The sequence below is a fragment of the Mytilus trossulus genome, chromosome 2 (assembly GCF_036588685.1).
Source record: "Mytilus trossulus isolate FHL-02 chromosome 2, PNRI_Mtr1.1.1.hap1, whole genome shotgun sequence".
In the NCBI taxonomy this organism is placed as follows: Eukaryota; Metazoa; Mollusca; class Bivalvia; order Mytilida; family Mytilidae; genus Mytilus; species Mytilus trossulus.
In genome coordinates this window covers 553,449-574,224 of record NC_086374.1, presented here as the reverse complement: position 1 = coordinate 574,224, position 20,776 = coordinate 553,449, and the positions used below count along the sequence as shown (strand labels likewise).

The window sequence follows — 20,776 nt, the reverse complement described above, 5'->3', positions numbered from 1 at the left end:
CTGGGGATCATCCCCTCCCCCTCTTATTTGAATACTTGTAAATGGTGGAGATCCCCACCTGTAAGCCATATATAGTCTTGTATGGGACAAGAAATCAAATCAAATGAACATGGGACCATATGAATGGCGAGTTATGGGAGCTTTGTTTGGGAGACTTAGTAACAGCATCCTGTTACAATTACTTCTTGTTTTCTTCTCAATTTTTATAGGTCAGTTAAAATAGCTGGAAGTTTCTTATATAAAAAAAAAGATGTGGTATGATTGCCAATGAGACAACTATCCACAAGAGACAATCATTACCTAAACTTGGTAACGGTCAAGATCCCCACCCCTAAACCATATATATTCATGTATGGGACAATATAACAAATCATATGAAATATAGGTGGAGTTCGTGGGGCCACTGCTATTGAAAACCTTGATAAAATATGAATTATTTGCCTTAATGATTTATTCATCAAATGAACATAAATGTACAATTATATATGAATGTTAAATGTTTGTTCTTTTAAATCTTTAAAAAAAAGTTGAAGCAACATTGCCACAGTTTTCATAATTATGTTTGCCTTGGTTTTTGGTTAACTGCCTACAGTGCTTACAGCGCTTTGATTCTATGATCTTCTATGATATTTCTTTGTTAAAATTTCTATTTCATTTTTCAAATTTGCCTTTTTAACAAAGGTATTCTTCTCGTGTGTTGCGTCATGTATTTTTATACAATGTATCCCTAACATTGTTTTCAAAGTTTTTTCCATTATGATTTGCTGATACCTCTTAGAATAGCATTAACATCTTTCAGAATTGATTGATCTCTTAACGTTTATATGCCCCACCTACGATAGTAGAGGGGCATTATGTTTTCTGGTCTGTGGGTCCGTTTGTTCGTTTGTCCTCCCGTCCGTTATTGTGTCTGTCCGTCCGTGTGTCCCGCTTCAGGTGAAAGTTTTGATCAATGTAGTTTTTGGTGAAGTTGAAGTCCAATCAATTTGAAACTTAGAATACATGTTCCCTATGGAATGCCAAATTACATTTTTGACTTTTTTTTATGGTCCACTAAACATAGAAACTGATAGCGCGAGATTCAGGTTAAAGGTTTTCAGTGGTGAAGGTAGTTTTTGATGAAGTTTAAGTCCTATCAACTTGAAACTTAGTACACATGTTCTCTATGATACCGGTATGACCTTTATAATTTAAATGCCAATTTGGAATTTTGACCCCAATTTCACGGTCAGTTCGTTCGTTCGTCCTTCCGTTCGTCCTTCCGTCCGTCCGTCTGTCCCGCTTCAGGTTAAAGTTTTTTGTCAAGGTAATTTTTGATGAAGTTGAAGTCCAATCAACTTGAAACTTAGTACAAATGTTTCCTATGATATGATCTTTCTAATTTAAATGCTAAATATATTTTTGCCTAAATTTCACGATCCACAGAACATAGAAAATTATGGTGCCAGTGGGGCAGCCGTGTACTTTGGACACATTTTTGTTCAGTTAATAATTTCTTTCCATTAATAAACACATTGTCCATATATAGGCTTCACGATCTAACGGTAAAATGCACTACAATGAAAATAGATAAAAAAAAAATGTTTGAAATTTCAATAATGCGATACAATGAAAAATAATAAAAGGAGATGTGTGTCGTACATCAATGAGGCACCACAATGAAAATAATAGTAAGATGTGTGAGTGTACCTCATATAAAGCAAAACAATGAACATAATAAGATGTGTGAGTGTACCTCATATAAAGCAAAAACAATGAACACTAAAAGGAGATGTGTGTCGTACATCAATGAGGCACCATAATGAAAATAATAAGAAGATGTGTGAGTGTACCTCATATTAAGCAAAAACAATGAACACTAAAAGGAGATGTGTGTCGTACATCAATGAGGCACCATAATGAAAATGATAAGATGTGTGAGTGTACCTCATATAAAGCAAAACAATGAACATACAAAAGGAGATGTGTGAGTGTACCTCATATAAAGCAACTTAACAATAAACATAATAAGATGTGTGAGTGTACCTCATATAAAGCAACTTAACAATAAACATAATAAGATGTGTGAGAGTATCTCATATAAAGCAAAACAATGAACATACAAAAGGAGATGTGTGTCGTACATCAATGAGGCACCATAATGAAAATGATAAGATGTGTGAGTGTACCTCATATAAAGCAAAACAATGAACATACAAAAGGAGATGTGTGAGTGTACCTCATATAAAGCAACTTAACAATAAACATAATAAGATGTGTGAGTGTACCTCATATAAAGCAACTTAACAATAAACATAATAAGATGTGTGAGAGTATCTCATATAAAGCAAAACAATGAACATACAAAAGGAGATGTGTGTCGTACAGCAATGAGGCACCATAATGAAAATGATAAGATGTGTGAGTGTACCTCATATAAAGCAAAACAATGAACATACAAAAGGAGATGTGTGAGTGTACCTCATATAAAGCAACTTAACAATAAACATAATAAGATGTGTGAGTGTACCTCATATAAAGCAACTTAACAATAAACATAATAAGATGTGTGAGTGTATCTCATATAAAGCAAAACAATGAACATACAAAAGGAGATGTGTGTCGTACATCAATGAGGCACCACAATGAAAATAGTAATAAGCTGTGTGAGTGTACCTCATATATAGCAAAACAATGAACATACAGAAGGTATAAATCCGTAAGGCAACACAGTGAGAATAAAAGAGGAGATATGGGTTTACATCTATAAGGCAGAATAATAGATTTAAAAAAGGACATGTAGGGTATACTTCAACGAGGCAGCACAACGAAAATTAAAAAAAGGAGGTGTAGCCCCGTATGCATCAGTGACATTAAAAGTTAAACAAATGAGATGTCATGTAGGGCATCTATCAATGAAGCAACTCAATAGCCTGGTATCGCTCACCTGTAATTCTTGTTTTTTGAATGGATCACCGAATACAATCTATAAACTATTTTAATATCACTCTATTAAACCCCCCGTTCACTTATGCTCTATTAACTGTTGCAGTTTTTGAGAAATTATATTAATTTAAAAGCCAAAAATTGTGTTTGCCCCTGTGTTCTATTTAGTATAGCGGTCATGTTTGTTGGTGATCAAACCTTCGAATATAAACAAAATAGACTATCTTAAAAAAAAAGTCAGTTAATAAAGTCACGGTTTGGAAGTATTTGGTCAAGTAGTTTAATTCAGAGATCATGTGAAGATTTTTCAAATTGACAAAGTAATCATAGACATGCAAGAAAAAATGTAAAAAAATAAACTTTTCAAGGGCAACAGCTCCTTAAGTAGCCAATTAACTATTTGATCATTTGACTTATTTGTAGACCCTACATAATTATATATATATAGGTGAACATAAAGACTAACTTCTTTTTTTTTAATTTAGAAAATGTCTACTATCATTTTGAGTTTTCTTTCTTGTTGCTCGCCTTTTTTCAAGAAAGCCCTTAAATTGTACAGTTCACTGTAAGCCGGTGCATATAAGAAATGTATAAATAACAAATCGACAGACAAAGTATATAAACAAATCAATCTTTATATTTGTGTTTATTTTCCCATGAGAATTAATTCCCGGATTTTAAAGAACCGTCATTGGCTTAATATTTAGTATCCATTGTAAGACAACGAAAAATAAGAAAGACAACGTTTGGTTGGTCAATAATCTTAGTTGTATACTTTTGATAAATTACACCTTACAATTCTCATTTAGCATGTTTAATATAAAAAAAAACATATTATGAATAAATTATTTGGCATTATAATGAAATATTGCAATGAAAACTCCAACTATTATTCAAAGTAAGTGAAAAATGCGATTAAATTATGTAGCTAAATTTAGTATCCAATGAAATCAACCCTTTCATTTTACACAGATACACCTTTTGTAATTAATTCAGAAAAATGAAAACGAACAATGTGGAAAACAGGTAAATTTAATTGTTTTCCTTTTAAATGGTAATCACATATTTAATGCTGATAGATGATAACTATTCATATTTTGTGACTACATTTACGAAGTAATGTTCAATCTATTTTGCAGTCTTTTAAAAACATTACCAGGCCTTTACCAGAATGACCAGTTTACCTGCTTCAAAGTTAAAACACAGGGGCTTGTTACCATTGCCGGGTTTACTATCCATACGAACCCCTGTTTTTTTTAGGGGTTCGTAATGGATAGTAAACCCGGCAATGGTAACAAGTCCCTGTGGTTAAAACATAAACTTGCAATAGATATTTATATATGTGGGTTCGTGGTTTTGTGGTTAATACCTACAGTGCTGAAGGTCCCTGGTTCCATTCTGACTCGGGGCACTGGAAATTTCAGTACATCACAATTGTGATTTTCACCTTACACACTTCTCTGGTACCCAGACCGAAGTTGAAACTAGAATGGGTACTTTGTGGGCATCGCTTGGTCAAATTTGTCCCCTGCTTTGACCTGGTGATCAATATTCTGATATATCATTAGTTTATCTGTTTCTGCCAAGTGGCCTGGTGGTTCTCTCCGAGTACTTCGGCTTCCTCCACCATAATAACAGACTTGCTGGTGTCCTAGGCTCCTAGCACTTGTATTGGGTATGGATTGATTTTCCTTGTAATAATTGTCATATTTATATGTTTGTGACACATCTCCATTAATCACAATAGGGAGTGTACAAGGATATCACTGTACCCTTTCGAGGTTTTTTTCAGATAACAGTGGCATTTACAAGTACATATGTACATTTTAATACATGTAATTTTATGATTTATTCCTTTGAGCATGTTGAGCACAGTGGCTTGTTAATACTGCATTCCCACTAGGCCATGATCTCACTACGATCTGTGAAAAAGATACGAATTTTGATGATCATAGTGTGATTGTGCAGATCGCAGTAAGGTCTTAGTACAGGTGTGGTGAGGTCTTCATGATCGTGATCAACTTTTGACCTGTTGAAAACAATACTGGACTAATCGCGGTATGGTCATTATGAGATGTGATGAGCGTAGAAAGATCGTGATTATCGTAGTGAGATTGCAGAATAAGCATGGTAAGAACGTGGTACATGTTTAATTGTAGCGGAATCGTTGTAGGAGCATAATGAGGAGGTACAAAATGCAATAGCATCGTGAAAGAAACAATTACTTTTTCATTTTGCTCATACTTCGAACTCACCAGAATCTGAATTAATTTGATATCACAGTGATCATGGTCTAGTGGGACTGGGGCTTTAGGTCGTCAAACGAGATATATTTTACTGTCAATGGCTGTTGCTATCCTGTATCAAATACCACAATGGTGCTGAAAGTGGCTTTAAAATACAAATCAATCAATGATTTTTTTTTATGGCTAACCAAGTATGTCTAGTATGAAAGTACAATGAAGTAAATACATGAATATATTGACTGCAACTTGATAATGATAATCAGATGAAATATATATCCTATCATATTTTAAAATTCATTTTTAGTGGAAGAAGACGTCAAGTCTTCTGAAGACCTAAGGGGCTGACCATTGGCATTGAGTCTCCGTATGCCGCATTCATTTCATGTATTACAATTTCAAAACAACTTAAGATTCCTGATACCGATTTTTACACATGATTAGGCATCTGAATCATTTAATTTGTAAATTATGATTGTAAAACAATCACTATCGTAAATATGACCCTTTTATTTATGTAAATTATTAGATTTCATCTCGTCCACATGAACGTTATTTGTTTACTTGTAACAGGATTTTTAACTGTAGATATTTGTATTACGCATGCGTGAATTTGGTATCAGGACAACTCGCCCTGTTTACAAGTTCGCCCTTGAAGTTACGAATTTGCAATCCTGCAGACAAGAAGATTTGGTTTTTATATAAATAAAAAGGATATATAAAGTGTTGTCTTTATTCATGGTTTTCCTTTGTCATGTGAATTAGATGCCCTTCGTATTACATACATGTGAACCTCCCGACGGGAGTACAAAACTCCCGTTTTCAGGGGTCTCCTCCCGTCCTCCTGTTTAGGCAATAAAAACTCCGGTGTATGAAATATTTCATGAATGAAAATTTTCAGACGCCATATTTGATCATTTCTTACTACTGTACGGGTGTATTTGACACCTGTGTTAAATTTTACCAAAACATCAAAGAAGATGTACAATTATATGGCTTCACTTGACAGCTTGGGTGTCAAACATACTGGTAATCAACGATGTTTACCTCCGGCTAACTGCCGTTGTGCTTTCAAAACGATGTGAATTGGGAATATTGAAATACTTTTTTGTTACTTCCCTTTGTTTTATCCTGTTTTCAGTTATTTTGCTTTTAAAAATTTAAATTGTAAAAAGACTATAAATGATTAATATTTTAATCAACTAATCATAAAAGGATGTTGATTAAATGAATTTAAATGATTTTGGACAAATAAAAAAATTAAAATTTATAAATTATTTTAGCAATCTAGACTTTCAAGGATTAAATTGAAGTTTATATCATAAATTTGTTTATTACAGATGTACTAGACTAATAAAAGGTCTAGTAGTTAGATTAATTCCTAGTAAAATGTTAAAATATAAATTTGTAAATGTTAGTATATATTAGATTTTATTGTGTAAGCTAAGAAATAGCAAGACATTTTCCACTGTTTTTAAGTCTTTTTAAGCTTTCTACAAATATGACTTTCATAATGCTTAAAAGCCATGCAGTACTAGTGTTAGTGTATGTTATTTTTTTTAATTAATTTACGATGTTGCAAATATACATGTGGAGCTTATTTCTTTCTTATTTGTCTATACATTTACAAATGATAAGGAGATGTAGACATGAACAAAAATATATACAGATAAGATATATAAATATAATGATTCATTTGCAAGCAGTGAACAATCATTTGTCAAAAACAAAACAAAACAAGAAACAGATTCTTATTATTATTTTATTTTATTCAAATAGAGAGGCAATAAGGGAACTATAAACATTACAATTTGATGGAAATTTGAAGAAAAAACACAATTTCTACATCATTTGGTTACATTTACGACAAAATTTATGTCGATAAAAAAACATGATGTTTTGACCATAGTTCTTGGGGAAAAGTTTCATCAAATAATATGAATATAAATGACTTTTTTTGTGCTCATTTTTTACAGTGGGTTGTGATGATCTTCCAGTTAGGTTACCCTCATTTGGAGTGTTGTTCCCAACCTGTTAAAGGTTCATTTTTGTGCATAATTCAAAATTGGAAATTTCAACAAGCATCTAATATTCTTAATCTGGAAAATAAACCCTGGTCTGCTAGCTTCATGTATATTTTTTCTACCGATTTAATATATAACTAGAATCATGCAAACAGACTTAAGGAAAAGGCATGTAAGTTCATCATACAAATATGACACTTTTTCTAGACAATCCAGATCTTGCAAAATACGTCGCTAAAAATTGTAACCTTTAAAATTGTTGTTGTGCAGTAAAAACCCATATGGGAACTTTCAAAAGTTGGCGAGTATGTAACAAGTCTTACTATTTTTATGCTCCATTTATGGGCAATATGTTTTCTAGTCTGTCCGTCCGTCCTGCTTCTGGTTATAAAGTTTATGGTCGAGGTAGTTTTTGATGAAGTTGAAATCCAATCAACTTGAAACTTAGTACACATGTGTTCCTCTTGATATGATCTTCTTAATTTTACTGCCAAATTAAAGATTTTACCTAATTTTCATAGTCAACTGAACATAGAAAATGATTGTACGGATGGGAAATCCATGTACTTATGACCTTTTCTTGTTTGAAGAAAAAAAATACATTTTAACGATAATGGAACAAAGCAGCCTGGGTAAGTGGGGCTGCTTTGATGGTAATTCAAGTTACCTTTTATTCACCTTCTTCCACCTCAGAGCTATCAGCTCTTTGATTTAGTTTCTTATCAATTTAACACAATTATAAATAGTTAACATGCATATTGCAAGGTCACATGTCACGCATGTATGTGACATTGTCATATATGTAATTTTAGGTGATAACAACCATTGCAGTCTTAGATTATTGCCTTCCACAAATCTTTATAACGTTTAACAAAAATTTAATAATGTAATAAATGTATGTGAATTCAAAGCATCTGTTCCATATTTTACTCTTGAGAGTTTACTATGCAATTTAAGTGACTGGCAATAAAGCTTGTTACAGACTAGTTTTAGGTAACTGTTAACATATATGTTTACTACAGAGTACCAATCTTTTCCAGTTCAGTATAAACATAGTTTGTACTTACTAATTGTTTTTTATGAAAGTACAATTATATATATCTATATATTGGCTTAGATAAATTTTGTCAAGTGCCATTTTGAATTCCAATAGTGCAGTGTGAGAATATTGACCATTCTATGTACATTCATGTTACGTATGTCATGTATGTATACAGACTATGTAAGTTTTGGACAATTTTTTTTTTGTTGAATTTAAATAAGCAGAAAAAATCTAATTAGTTAGTCATGATATTGTTTGTACATGTATACATACATTCAATGTACATTTACATTAATAATGATTGATAATACATACATGTACAAAATAATGTGTATACATGTTTTCTTCTTTTTGCTGATAGTTTGAGTTATTCCTCTTTGTCTGGATTGCTTTCTTTGCCTGTTTACATGTACATGTTTGTTTTTTTTAAACTGTAAAATCAAGCAACAAAAAAGAAAAATATAGAAAAACAAAGTCTTATTGAGCACTAAAGGACATACATGACATACTAAGATATGAATATAATTCAGTATTGAGATATTTATAAGATTTGTTATACAATAATTATATATGTTTGTTTTCAGATACCACAGTAAGAAAGCTTGTTTACATATACCACAGTGAAAAAGCATGAAGTGACAATGGAGGTGAGTTGTTACTTACATTTGGAAAATCCTTAAAATTATGACTGGTATTATCAGTTTGAATTGCTGACTCCTCCAATTTTCATGTTTAGACTTCCAAGTGTTTTATGATACAATTCTACTTATATTCTTTTCTGAAGATAGAAAATAACTACATGTACAGGGAGCATGAAGGAATTGACTAGCCCTGTCTGTTAAAGGCCTCATGTCAACATTCAAAGGAAATGGCATAAAAAGAAGCACTAGCCAACATCTTCTTATATGGATTCATAACTTCAGTAATAAATGCAAAATATAAAAGTTATCAAATAAGAATAAGATAGAAACTTTTGCAGAAGCTTTTTAATTAGATAATGTCTGAGGCAAACTTTTGAAACTATATTTTCATTTTCAATATATTTCTGAAAGATGCATTAAAATTTTTAGACATGATAATTTTGTAAACTTTCATGGATTGCAATATATATGTAAAGAGGAGAGAAGCTTATCTTGAAGACAAGAAATAGCAGTTTAAGAAAATGCTTTTTTTTATTTAATTTTTGTATTTTACTGCAGCAATTGTAGGCAAGAAACTTAAAAAGGTAGAGTTTGTTCAAATGTTGTGCATTAATAAAACGGACCTAGGTTAGAGTGAGGGTTAAGCCCTGACAAACATGTTTAACATTTTCTATGTGTCTGTCCTAAGTCAGTAGTCGGTAGTTCAGTGGTTGTTGTACATGTCTGTCATATTTGCTTCTGTAAATTGTTTTGTTATACATTAGGCAGTTATATTTCTAAATTGAATTGTATTATATTTTTCATGTGGATCCTTTCATAGTCGACTATATGGTATGTGTTTTGTCATTGTTGAAGATTGTACAGTTGCCTATAATTGCTTCCATTAACTTCATTTGAACATACATGTAGGTGGAGAGTTGTCTGATTGACATTCATACCTCAATTTTTTTATATTATATAAGCATTCAGCATGATCATTTTTGAGCCTAGAATGAAACGGTTATAGATTATTACATGACATATAAGCCTTTTATTAGCCAGGGACTTCCACATTGGATCCCAGGGCTTTTGTATGTGAGGGCTGATGTGGCTCTCCTTTTGTTAGCCAAGGACTTCCACATTGGATCCCAGGGCTTTTGTATGTGAGGGCTGATGTGGCTCTCCTTTTATTAGCCAAGGACTTCCACATTGGATCCCAGGGCTTTTGTATGTGAGGGCTGATGTGGCTCTCCTTTTATTAGCCAAGGACTTCCACATTGGATCCCAGGGCTTTAGTATGTGAGGGCTGATGTGGCTCTCCTTTTATTAGCCAAGGACTTCCACATTAGATCCCAGGGCTTTTGTATGTGAGGGCTGATGTGGCTCTCCTTTTATTAGCCAAGGACTTCCACATTGGATCCCAGGGCTTTTGTATGTGAGGGCTGATGTGACTCTCCTTTTATTAGCCAAGGACTTCAACATTGGATCCCAGGGCTTTTTTATGTGAGGGCTGATGTGGCTCTCCTTTTATTAACCAAGGACTTCCACATTGGATCTCAGGGCTTTTGTATATGAGGGCTGATGTGGCTCTCCTTTTATTAGCCAAGGACTTCCACATTGGATCCCAGGACTTTTGTATGTGAGGGATGATGTGGCTCTCCAATTGGGTAGTCCATATTGGTCCAGGCTGTTTACTCCAGGCAGGCATGAATATGACTTGCGTAAATCAGTGTTCATTACATATATAAATACAAAACCCAATGTTTTAGTATCAAATATTTGATAATTATATAAACATAACAAGGCTTCTGAGTTTTTTTTTATATTTGTGTGGTCCAATGATATTTCAGTTGGTGTACCTGGTCTTCAGTTCTTAGGCTATTGAATTGAAACAAACTGATCTGAATTTTATTACCACAAATCAGTATTGAAAGATTGTTAAACAGACATGTGTATAGATAAAAATGTAATTTGATTGACAAATCTTGTAAATTTGATAAAGCAGACATAGTTGTTGTGTAATGTTACACTTTGTAGGACAGGTGATTTATTGATTTCTAGCCTAAGGGAGATAATCTAATAGAAGCAGATCATGTGATGAGCAGGACCCTGAAAATAAATGGTTTAAAGTTGTTCTCCGTTTTAAATGAACTTTTTAATGAAGGATATACTTACAATGTAAACTAAATTGACAAAATGAAGCAGAATGCATGAAGCAATTTTAATGTTAACATATATTACTTAAGTTGTTATACATTCAAGATTTCAATTGTCATGGGCATACATGTACATGTATAGAAAATTGAAAGACATCTCTTTAGAATTGTGTTTGTATGTTTCTGTCTCATGGATATAACTTTAAGATCATTAATGTTTTGTATAATTTGATGGAGACATACAATATAATAAATTGTGAAGAATTTTCCCGATTTAACATAGAAAAAGCTACAATTACATAGCTATGTATTTCTGGTCTGTACTTTGGTAGTGATTAAAGATTTCTCTGTTTTATATGAATGGCAAGAGTTGAGATATTTTATGGGTGACTGATAAGATTGAATTTAGAGTAAAGATTGTAGGAGTAAGATTTTTGTTGTCTCTTTGATAAGAAGTTAATATGTCCTGAAGATATGTTTGTCCATGGATGACCGGAAGTCTGTTGAGTGGTCTGTCAATATTTACCTGTCATTTTATATTGTGACTTACCTGTAAATACAGGTATGAGATATTGTGTTAATTTGTTTGTCCTTGTAAACACAAATATTGATGGACTTATCCACATCTATCAGCTAAAGAATAATAAGTTAATTAAATGGTCAGTTGATGTATGTCGTACTTCTTACACCACTTCAAAATGGATAACTAAATTATAATAGTATTACTATAGAAAGAAAGGAATTTTAAACTTTTATAGAAGGCACAGTTAGGGAAGAAGGAAAAGTGGAGTCCCAAAACAGTTATTTTGAAGTTTATCTGTTTGTGAATTCTGTCATTTTGAGATTTATTTACAATTTCTAAACAAAGTTTTTTTTTTTAATCTTAAAGCAAATTGTAAAATGAATAAGTTCCCAAGGATCTGTATAGTCCAACTTCAGAAATGTTCAAAAGATATCTTACAGTTTTACAAATACTTTCTACAAACTTTACAGGTAACAAAAGGACAAGAGTATTGCTTATTGTTTCTCTGAGTCACCCTCTAATGTAAAATAGGAAAAAGGAAAGTTATGCATTAATATAGGAAATATGTGATATAAATGTAAGGTACATTTTGTTGTTACAACAACATGAAGTTTGATTATCATAGAAGTTATCACCTCCATCATACAACACAAGTCTGGTTAGATTATTAGGCCCATCATACACCTCTACATGATGGAGAAAATATGACAAGTATGTAATCTACAGATTACTGACCCTTTGACCTGTTAGATTTGATCCTAGGATTGTATAATACCTGTCAATCATTAAGGGTTAGAGGTGATATACCCCAGTAGATATAGACAGATGTTACATGTCTGGTGTATTATTATTAGACTGGTCAGCCCCTGAGCTTTATTATTAACTGGTAATTATGGTGTATTAAAGTACTTGGTACATGTTGGCTTTATGGATCATCAACATATTTCTTATAAACTATTTGGATTATAATATGGATTTAGATAATTTGTAATGGAAAAAGCTCAGCATATAAGATGTGATGATGGAAAAACAGATTTGGTAAGAATTTTATGTAAAATGTTTGAACATTGAATAATGATAATAATGACGTAATTATCTCCCTTCAACAGTGCTGTTCTCTAACAAGGTGTCCTTTGTGACAAAATGGTCATTGTATTAGGTCAGAATTAAACAAACTTTTTCTTTTCAAATTATGATGACGTTTAGTCCTCTCATCATGCTCATGGTGAATAATCTTTTTTTATTTGCATCTTTTAAAAATATACAAATAAACATGAATTCTGTTGCAAGGTAAACAACTTACAGCCATATTTCCTGAATCAAGCTTTCTTTCCACTTTTTGGGAAAATAAATTTTAATGATTTGTGAACTTTGCTAAGAAGACATTTAAGATATATGCATAATATATAACAATTAAAAATTCTCTTGTGATGTTAAACTGCTGTCAAGTGTATTGATTTTGTTCACCATCAGTATGGATTTATTGTGATTTAATTAATATATGTCCTGATAATTATTGATCCTGCAATACACAAATATTGTTATTCATATGGTCTTCATTATCTGTATACTTAGCATTAATACAGGATAATAGCATGACACACAGGATACAAATGTTGGGGTTTACTAACATCAAATAGTTATAGTAATTATTATTATTTATAACTATATACATGTATATATATATTCAACTTATAATGGAATCAAATTGTCAGAAGGAGGTCTTCTTTCCAATGGTCAATTTATAGATGATTAAAAATTGATCCTATGCAACTTTTCATTGAAATTATTGTAAAAACAATTCTAAATATAATGATGAAATTTTATTCTTAAATAATCTTTTCTTAAAGTGAACAGTATATAAATAGTTCATACTTAAAATATAATTATTTTCCAAAGTGTTCTTTCTTAATAATTTAATTTTGGATGTATTAAACAAGTATCTGATTGGCAGACAGTGTTTAGTCTATCAGCTCAAAGACATAATTTAAGAGAACCAGCTACCTACGTTATTTGTCCCCTACTGACGAAGTTCTTACTTCACACCTCTATTGTCTGTTTAACATACATTTGTTTCTCAAAACATCAACCATTTTGGTTTGTCCTTACTTCACAATCTTAATGTTTGATGTAGCTCCCATGACTGTCTGTTTATCATACATTTGTTTCCCCTACCATCAACCATTTTTGTTTGGCCTTATTTCACACTCCTGTTCTCATTAAAATGTCTGATGTAGCTACAATGACTGTCTGTTTGTCATAACATAACATTGTTTTCATGCATTGGAAATGCATCATGTGCACTTTCGTGCAGTGACTATTGATCAGTTGTGATAAGAGGTGCAAAGATAGAGGGTGAGTTGATAATTGATACAATATCAGATCTTAATTTCATTTTATTTACATCTAATTGAGTGAATTTAATGAAAAATGTTAAAAGTGTAAGGTAAAAGTAAATCTTTTCGCTATTTTAAAAAATTCTTTAAATCCAGCATAACAATTTTCTTCTTGGATTAAAAGGTACAATGAAAATCATATGTCTACCTCTAGAATCGGTATAGTTTGAGTTGAGCTTTTGTTTATATGTCTACCTCTAGAATCGGTATAGTTTGAGTTGAGCTTTTGTTTATATGTCTACCTCTAGAATCGGTATAGTTTGTGTTGATTTTTTGTTTATATGTCTACCTCTAGAATCAGTATAGTTTGAGTTGAGCTTTTGTTTATATAACACACAGTTATATCAATGAGAACTTGAAGTATTATAAATCTAAACTGTTTATTGCTTAAATCATCATTAGAGGTCTTAATCAACCTTGAGCTGACCAGAAATAGCCAGTGTGTTTTAGAGTAAACATATTTATCTAAAGTGGATTGGGAAACAAGTTATTGCAACTTATGTTAATCTTTTTCCACTTTACGGTTGTGAGTGCTTCCTTATAGCGGTATTAGCCTGCTCTTTTTCAAAATCTACAAGGGTGTCTTTAAAGTGCAAGAGATATGTCTCTCTCTTAACATCGGTCAGCAATTTATCGTCCCCTTCCGATGAACTATCATGGTTGTTAAAGACCATACTCGCTAAAGGTGTCAAAGGAGAGCCAAAAATTCAGTACCTGAAATTTTCTCCTGTAAGAGGAGTCGAACCAGGAACCTTTGTGTTAGTATTGACCATTTCTGGTCATATCAAGATTGGTTATGACATCTTACGACGGTTAAAGTAATAACACACACTGACCGTGGGCAGTGGTTAGTGCATAGTATTAATGCTATAACTTTAACCATCATTAGATGTCATATACAACCTTGATCTGGCCAGAATGGTTCAGTCTGAGCTATTACTATCAATTAATGTCATATACAACCTTGATCTGGCCAGAAATGGTCAGTCTGAGCTATTACCATGATTACTATCAATTAATGTTGTTCATTGTAAGAGCCTATTGGAATCAAGTATTTTTTGAATCAGCTCAAACTAGACAAGTTTCAAAAAATATTTTTGTTGTAACTGTCAAACAACAAACTTTGCAACATTTATTCTAAGTATATAATTTATAAAATTTGTTTCCCCCCTTGAATTTATGCCACCTATCTATATACATGATATATATATATATAATCATTATATGTCAATGAATTTGACTTATTCTGTAAGTTTTTTTAAAGAATTGCTATTAACAATATCTGATCATGTCTACTATATAAAGTCCTTATAAAGGGAATGGAGGTTTCTGTCAATCTCTACTGTCAACTTTGAGTGACTTTCCATGGTATGTAACTTTGATTGACTTTTCATGGTATGAATCACAGGTTAGTTAATTAATTGTTATCAAGGATATAGACCTCAAGCTTAGGAGGGATATTTATAAAGACGTGAGACAAGATTTTAGAAAAACTCAAAGGATACACAAAACATATTTCAGTTTTACATGTACTGGATATCTTTGAAACAGCTGATTAATGGTTATATGCATGATTATTTCACCAGTTTCCTTCAGTTATTAATGTGTGTACAAACATAAGTTTTTGGTGGATAAATAAGCTATAGATTCTGTACTGATGTGTGTGGGGTAATGACTAATGCAGGATAAATTCCACAGTGCAGGTGAGAGGCAGATAGTATAGATATTATAGATGAGAATATAGAATATTGTAGGAACAAGTTTTGAAACTATTTAGGAAAGATACAGGAACTTTTGTTTATGGAAACAACAAATATATGTGTTAGTTTAATGAATGTTTACAGAGTGGGTAAGGCCCAGTCCAGTTGAAATAAGTCTTAATTAAAGAAAAACATTTTTTTCTGACATATATAACAAGTTATATCATGTATATACATTGTGTCTGAGATTTTTTTCTATTCATGACTTTTATTTGTACATACCCATGGTGCAGATATTGAAGACAACATTAGTGTTTTCCTAATGTTGAAGTGCAAAATTTAAGACGAAATTTGTACCATGATATTTTAACCAACTGGAAAGATATCAATGAACATCTTTATTTTTTATGCCCCAGTTTATTAAGGGCATTATGTTTTCTGGTCTGTGCGTCCGTAGGTCTGTCTATTCATTCGTCTGTAATTGCCTGTCTGGCTTCAGATAAAACCTTTTGGTCCAGGTACATGTAGTTTTTGATCAAGTTGAAGTTCAATCAACTTAAAACTTGGTACACATGTTTCCTATGATATGATCTTTGTAATTTTAATGCCAAATTAGAGATTTTACACCATTTCATGGTCCACTGAACTTGAAAATGACAGTGCGCATGAGGCATCTATGTACTATGGACACATTCTTTTTTCTTTTACTTCTTAACTTTTTTAAGGTGCACATTTCTAAAACATAGCTGTTAAGAGAAATATATGTTAAAATATTGCTTGGTATTGGCATGGGAAACAAGTTAGATCGCTTGGACTTTCATGTTTTTGTGCCTCTATACCTCAAATGAATATATCATTTAGATGTAATTGGAACACACAAATTGATTTGTAAATTCTAGAACGTCAGTAGGTGTTTCAAAGTTTTAAAATTCTGAGCCTTTTATACCTGTATTTAAAGTCTTCAGTTTTGAAACAATGAACTGCATATTTATTTGGTTTAAAAGTACATTAGGAACAATACAATAGTTAAGCCACAAGATGTGTATTGTGATAAGATACAAACTGTTACCCCTGTCTGTGGCCTCTTCATTCACCTGGACAGTTATACAGCTTAATACAGAGTTTGTTTAATTTTTACAAAGGATTATTATTTTATATTAAAAAAACAACTTGGAATTTATTTCACCCAGGTATGTAGATTTTATTATGTAAAACAAGGTAATTTACCTGAAGGAATTTTTAATTAAACCATGTTTTTTAATGGATTGAAGTAAATGAGAAATGTACATGCTGTAATTATTAATGTGGACATTAATTGTCATTCTTAGTTATCCATCCAGAGATTGTGCAGGGCCAGTCACTAGATAGATGTTATTTTCAGTCACACATTAAGTTTCATGAATAAAGTAGATCAGTCAATAAGCTTTCTTGGACATAAAAACATCAGACATATTAATAAATGTTTATATTACAGTATTTGCTAATTGAATTAGTTCCCACACATCAGATGAAACAAAAGTCTATTATGTCACAAGATACTTAAAGGATGTCAAGAAATACCAGATTAAATTTCTATATTTTGTCATTAAACCACAAATATTTCCCAGGAAAACATTCAGATTTATTTAGTGAATAAAACATTGAATGTCAAGGTTTTCTTATTTCATTAAACAAGAGAGCACTGTTAAACTCTCTAAACAAAAAGGCACTTATTAACCGTGAATATAAACTGTTCTGTACTGTTTAACCATCAGTTTAAATTATTTTGTTCTCTTCGTCAGACTCTAATTAATAACCAAAAGTTATATAATTCAGGAGACACCTGCTCTGATTAGTCCCTTTAGTTAGTGAATCATCAAGGAATGGGGTCTCAAAACGTTCAAAATTGTTGTAGGAGAGACTCCATACAATATAGTGTTACATGTATATAATATGTACTGTGACAGACAACTGCTCTTATGGTTACTCCCCTGAGTTAGGAAAGGCAGGAAACCTCAGTAATGGCATGGGTGTATTTATATTTTCTCCTTTTATCTCCAATCAGTTGATAGTTTATGTTACTCTACTGACAAGTTCATCAGATGTTCTAGTAACCCACTTATTTTAATCATTTGTGAAAAATCTGACATTTTAAAAAGTTATTTCAACCAGTTCAAATCCTTTTTTGAAAAGACATTTTTTTTAATGGCTGACTGAATGTACAGATCAGACAAGAGTTAATCCAAAGGTCACAAAAGCTAATCATATATCTTTTTCCCTAAACAATTCAAAATGCGCTTTAATGTTTTTACAAAATTAGCAATAAAATTAAACTCTGTTTATAGAATTATTGTGTTGTTATATATATTCAGACAACTTTATGTTGGTTTGTGGTCAGTAAAACAAAACTATAAATGATGACAAGTAGGTTATGTTTGTAAAAGGAATACTCTGTATTACCATAATTTTTAGGAATGTAAAGAAAAGTAAATATTTGAGTAAGTTGGTTTATATTGAGAAAGGTCAGCTTAGAATCTTAAGCATCTTAAGTGAAGAATAAACCATCTAAAAATAACCCATAGTAGAAACAATTTAAACATGTATATTTGATAAAACATAAAAAACTTGGCCTAGATTATTTATTTTTCCAATTTATAAAGCTGTCAGTATTTTAATTCTTAAGGCAATGAGAAAGAGACATTGTTTTAATTTAAATAACTGTAATAAAAACAGTAATTTATGTAGAAAACAAGGATTTTATGTATCCCTCAGGCAATAGTTTAAACTGTTAAATATTTCAGGCTGTCCTTGACATTATGACAATAACCAGTGTATAATTATTGCTATTTGTTATACCCCCGCTTTAAAAAAGGGGGGTATTCTGTTTTACCTCTGTCTGTCAGTCCGTCCGTCCATCCATCCGTTTGTCAGTCAGTCTGTCCCATGAAACTTTCGTCACATTTTTCTCAGGAACTACAATACAAGGATTTCTGAAATTTGGTTTCAGGGTTTATCTAAGTCAGCTATACCGTGTGATGCATTTTCAGATTGATCATTTGACAACTTCCTGTTTACCGAACACTTGTATGATTTTACACATGATAGCCAAGTTGAAAATTTTTGTCACATTTTTCTCAGGAACTACAAGACAAGGATTTCTGAAATTTGGTTTCAGGATTTATATAAGTCAGCTATACCGTGTGATGCGTTTTCAGATTCATTACTCAACAACTTCCTGTTTTCCGAACAATTGTATATTTTTACACTATTAATATTATCCACCTTGCGGCTGGGGTATCATCAGTGAGCAGTAGCTCGCAGTTTCACTTGTTGAGCCTGCAAAATGTTTCAAAAATCCTTGATTTCTTCATTGGCAGTCAGTCAGCATTTAGGTTCAGTCTATGGTTAAAGTTTTTTTGTCATCAATAACTTTGTCATATCTTCATGGATATTTTGGAAATTGAGACAGAAGCTTGTTTATGACCAAAATACAGTATCCATTGTAAAATTATGAAAATATTTATTTTGATTCTTCCATATTTTACTGATAAATACCTAGTTTTGTTAAGACAATGCAGTTTGGCGTTAAAGTTTGTTACACATCAATGACTTTGTCAAACCTTTATACATATAATTAATCAAACTTTGTCAAAAACTTTTTATTTGACTGCATTAGCCCAGAGCCGTCCGTCCATACATCTTGAAATTGGTTTTCATTCTCTAAGTTTTTCCTCAACCAAATGACATGATAATTATGCACAATGCTAGTTACCAGACAACATAGATCAAGTTTGAATTTGGGTGGCCATCATTTTTACCTTTCCAAAGTTATGTCCTGTACAAATGAATAAATTGCTGAATTTTATTGATTCGATTCTCTAACTTAAATTTGCCTCAACCGAATGTTATGAAACTTAGATCAAGAAGGAATTTGGATAGTGTCACGTTTACTGTTCTTGATTTATGCTCCTTAATAACATTTTGCAAGCAGAGGCATCATCTGTGTCCCATGTGGAGTACCATTGTTGTAGCCTGTACCACTGAATGTTTAAAACAATGGAAATGTATGCTTCTTCAGGTTAATTTGTTTGTTTTTTATGGATCTTTATACTTTAAAAATGGTTTTAAAAAAGGATTAAAATAAAATCATGATGCAGATTATGTAAATTTGTCTATACATTGTGAAATTTTAAATGTGGTCAGCCTTAAGTTCGCATCTTTCTTTTTTATGAAAGTTCTCTAGTAATTTGATTATAACCTAATGACTCCATCATGACTCCATCATTACTTCATCAATTCAGTGGCCATTGTTGTTTACCATAATGACTACATCATTACTTCATCAATTCAGTGGCCATTATAACCTAATGACTCCATCATAACTTCATCAATTCAGTGGCCATTGTTGTTTACGATAATGAAAGGTTCTGACGTAGATGAGTCTTTGATTTGTGACGTAAAGTTTTGTTGATTCCTGATTCTCTGTAACTGGTCGTTGATTTATTGAACTTTGACCTCTTACATGATTACATTAAGCTGTTAAATTTAAAAGATATAAATGATTGAGGGATTATTAAAAAGAGATTATGAAGGATAAATAACACAGATGGTTAGAACATAAACTGTCTGTCTGATATGGAATAGAGTGTTTATGGTTTACAATCAATACTGCTGCAAGATGATATTGGAATATCTGACATTTGTCTGTACTAGTAAACATTGTAATATTATGGGATGGAATAACCAGACAGAGAATTGGGATTTCAGGACAGAAATTCTATTTTAATATATTATAAATAAGTTGTAAACTAAATGATGATGATCAACATAGGTGTGACAGACTGTAAGTAATCAATAATGAAGCAAGATTTCTTGACAAATTCAATACTTATATAAGCATTCTAAAAAAATAATTATGGGCAGGATGCTGAACAGCTGAAGGTCAACTTAGTTCATCTCCCAAATATTTGATTAGAATAAACCATAAGGCAGAAATAAAAAGTAAAATTATTAAAATAAGGAGATGTGTGGCAAACAAGACAACTATCCACACAGACATGAGAGTTCACTGTGTGGCCATCAGCAATTAACATAAAAGAATACTTTACCTTTAAACATGTTTATGCTGTTACTATTGTGCCAGGTATGTGTAGGGTTGGGGTTTTTGG

General features: G+C 31.9%; 1 protein-coding gene across 6 annotated transcripts in view; it reads left to right on the top strand.

Moving 5' to 3' along the window:
- Window positions 1-3,624: 3,624 nt before the first annotated feature.
- Window positions 3,625-20,776, top strand: part of LOC134706194 (rho GTPase-activating protein 21-like) — a 70,194-nt gene continuing 53,042 nt past the window's right edge. The window contains exons 1-2 of one of the 6 annotated variants that reach the window (XM_063564905.1): window positions 3,625-3,674; window positions 8,819-8,881. In XM_063564905.1, the coding sequence (XP_063420975.1) occupies window positions 8,876-8,881 (6 nt within the window). In that variant the 5' untranslated portion in view covers window positions 3,625-3,674; window positions 8,819-8,875. Of the gene's footprint in view, window positions 3,675-3,712; window positions 3,824-3,846; window positions 3,952-8,818; window positions 8,882-11,650; window positions 11,670-12,366; window positions 12,572-13,779; window positions 13,889-20,776 lie in introns of those variants that run through there. The other 5 variants (XM_063564906.1, XM_063564904.1, XM_063564907.1 and 2 more) reach the window with 5 other exon arrangements.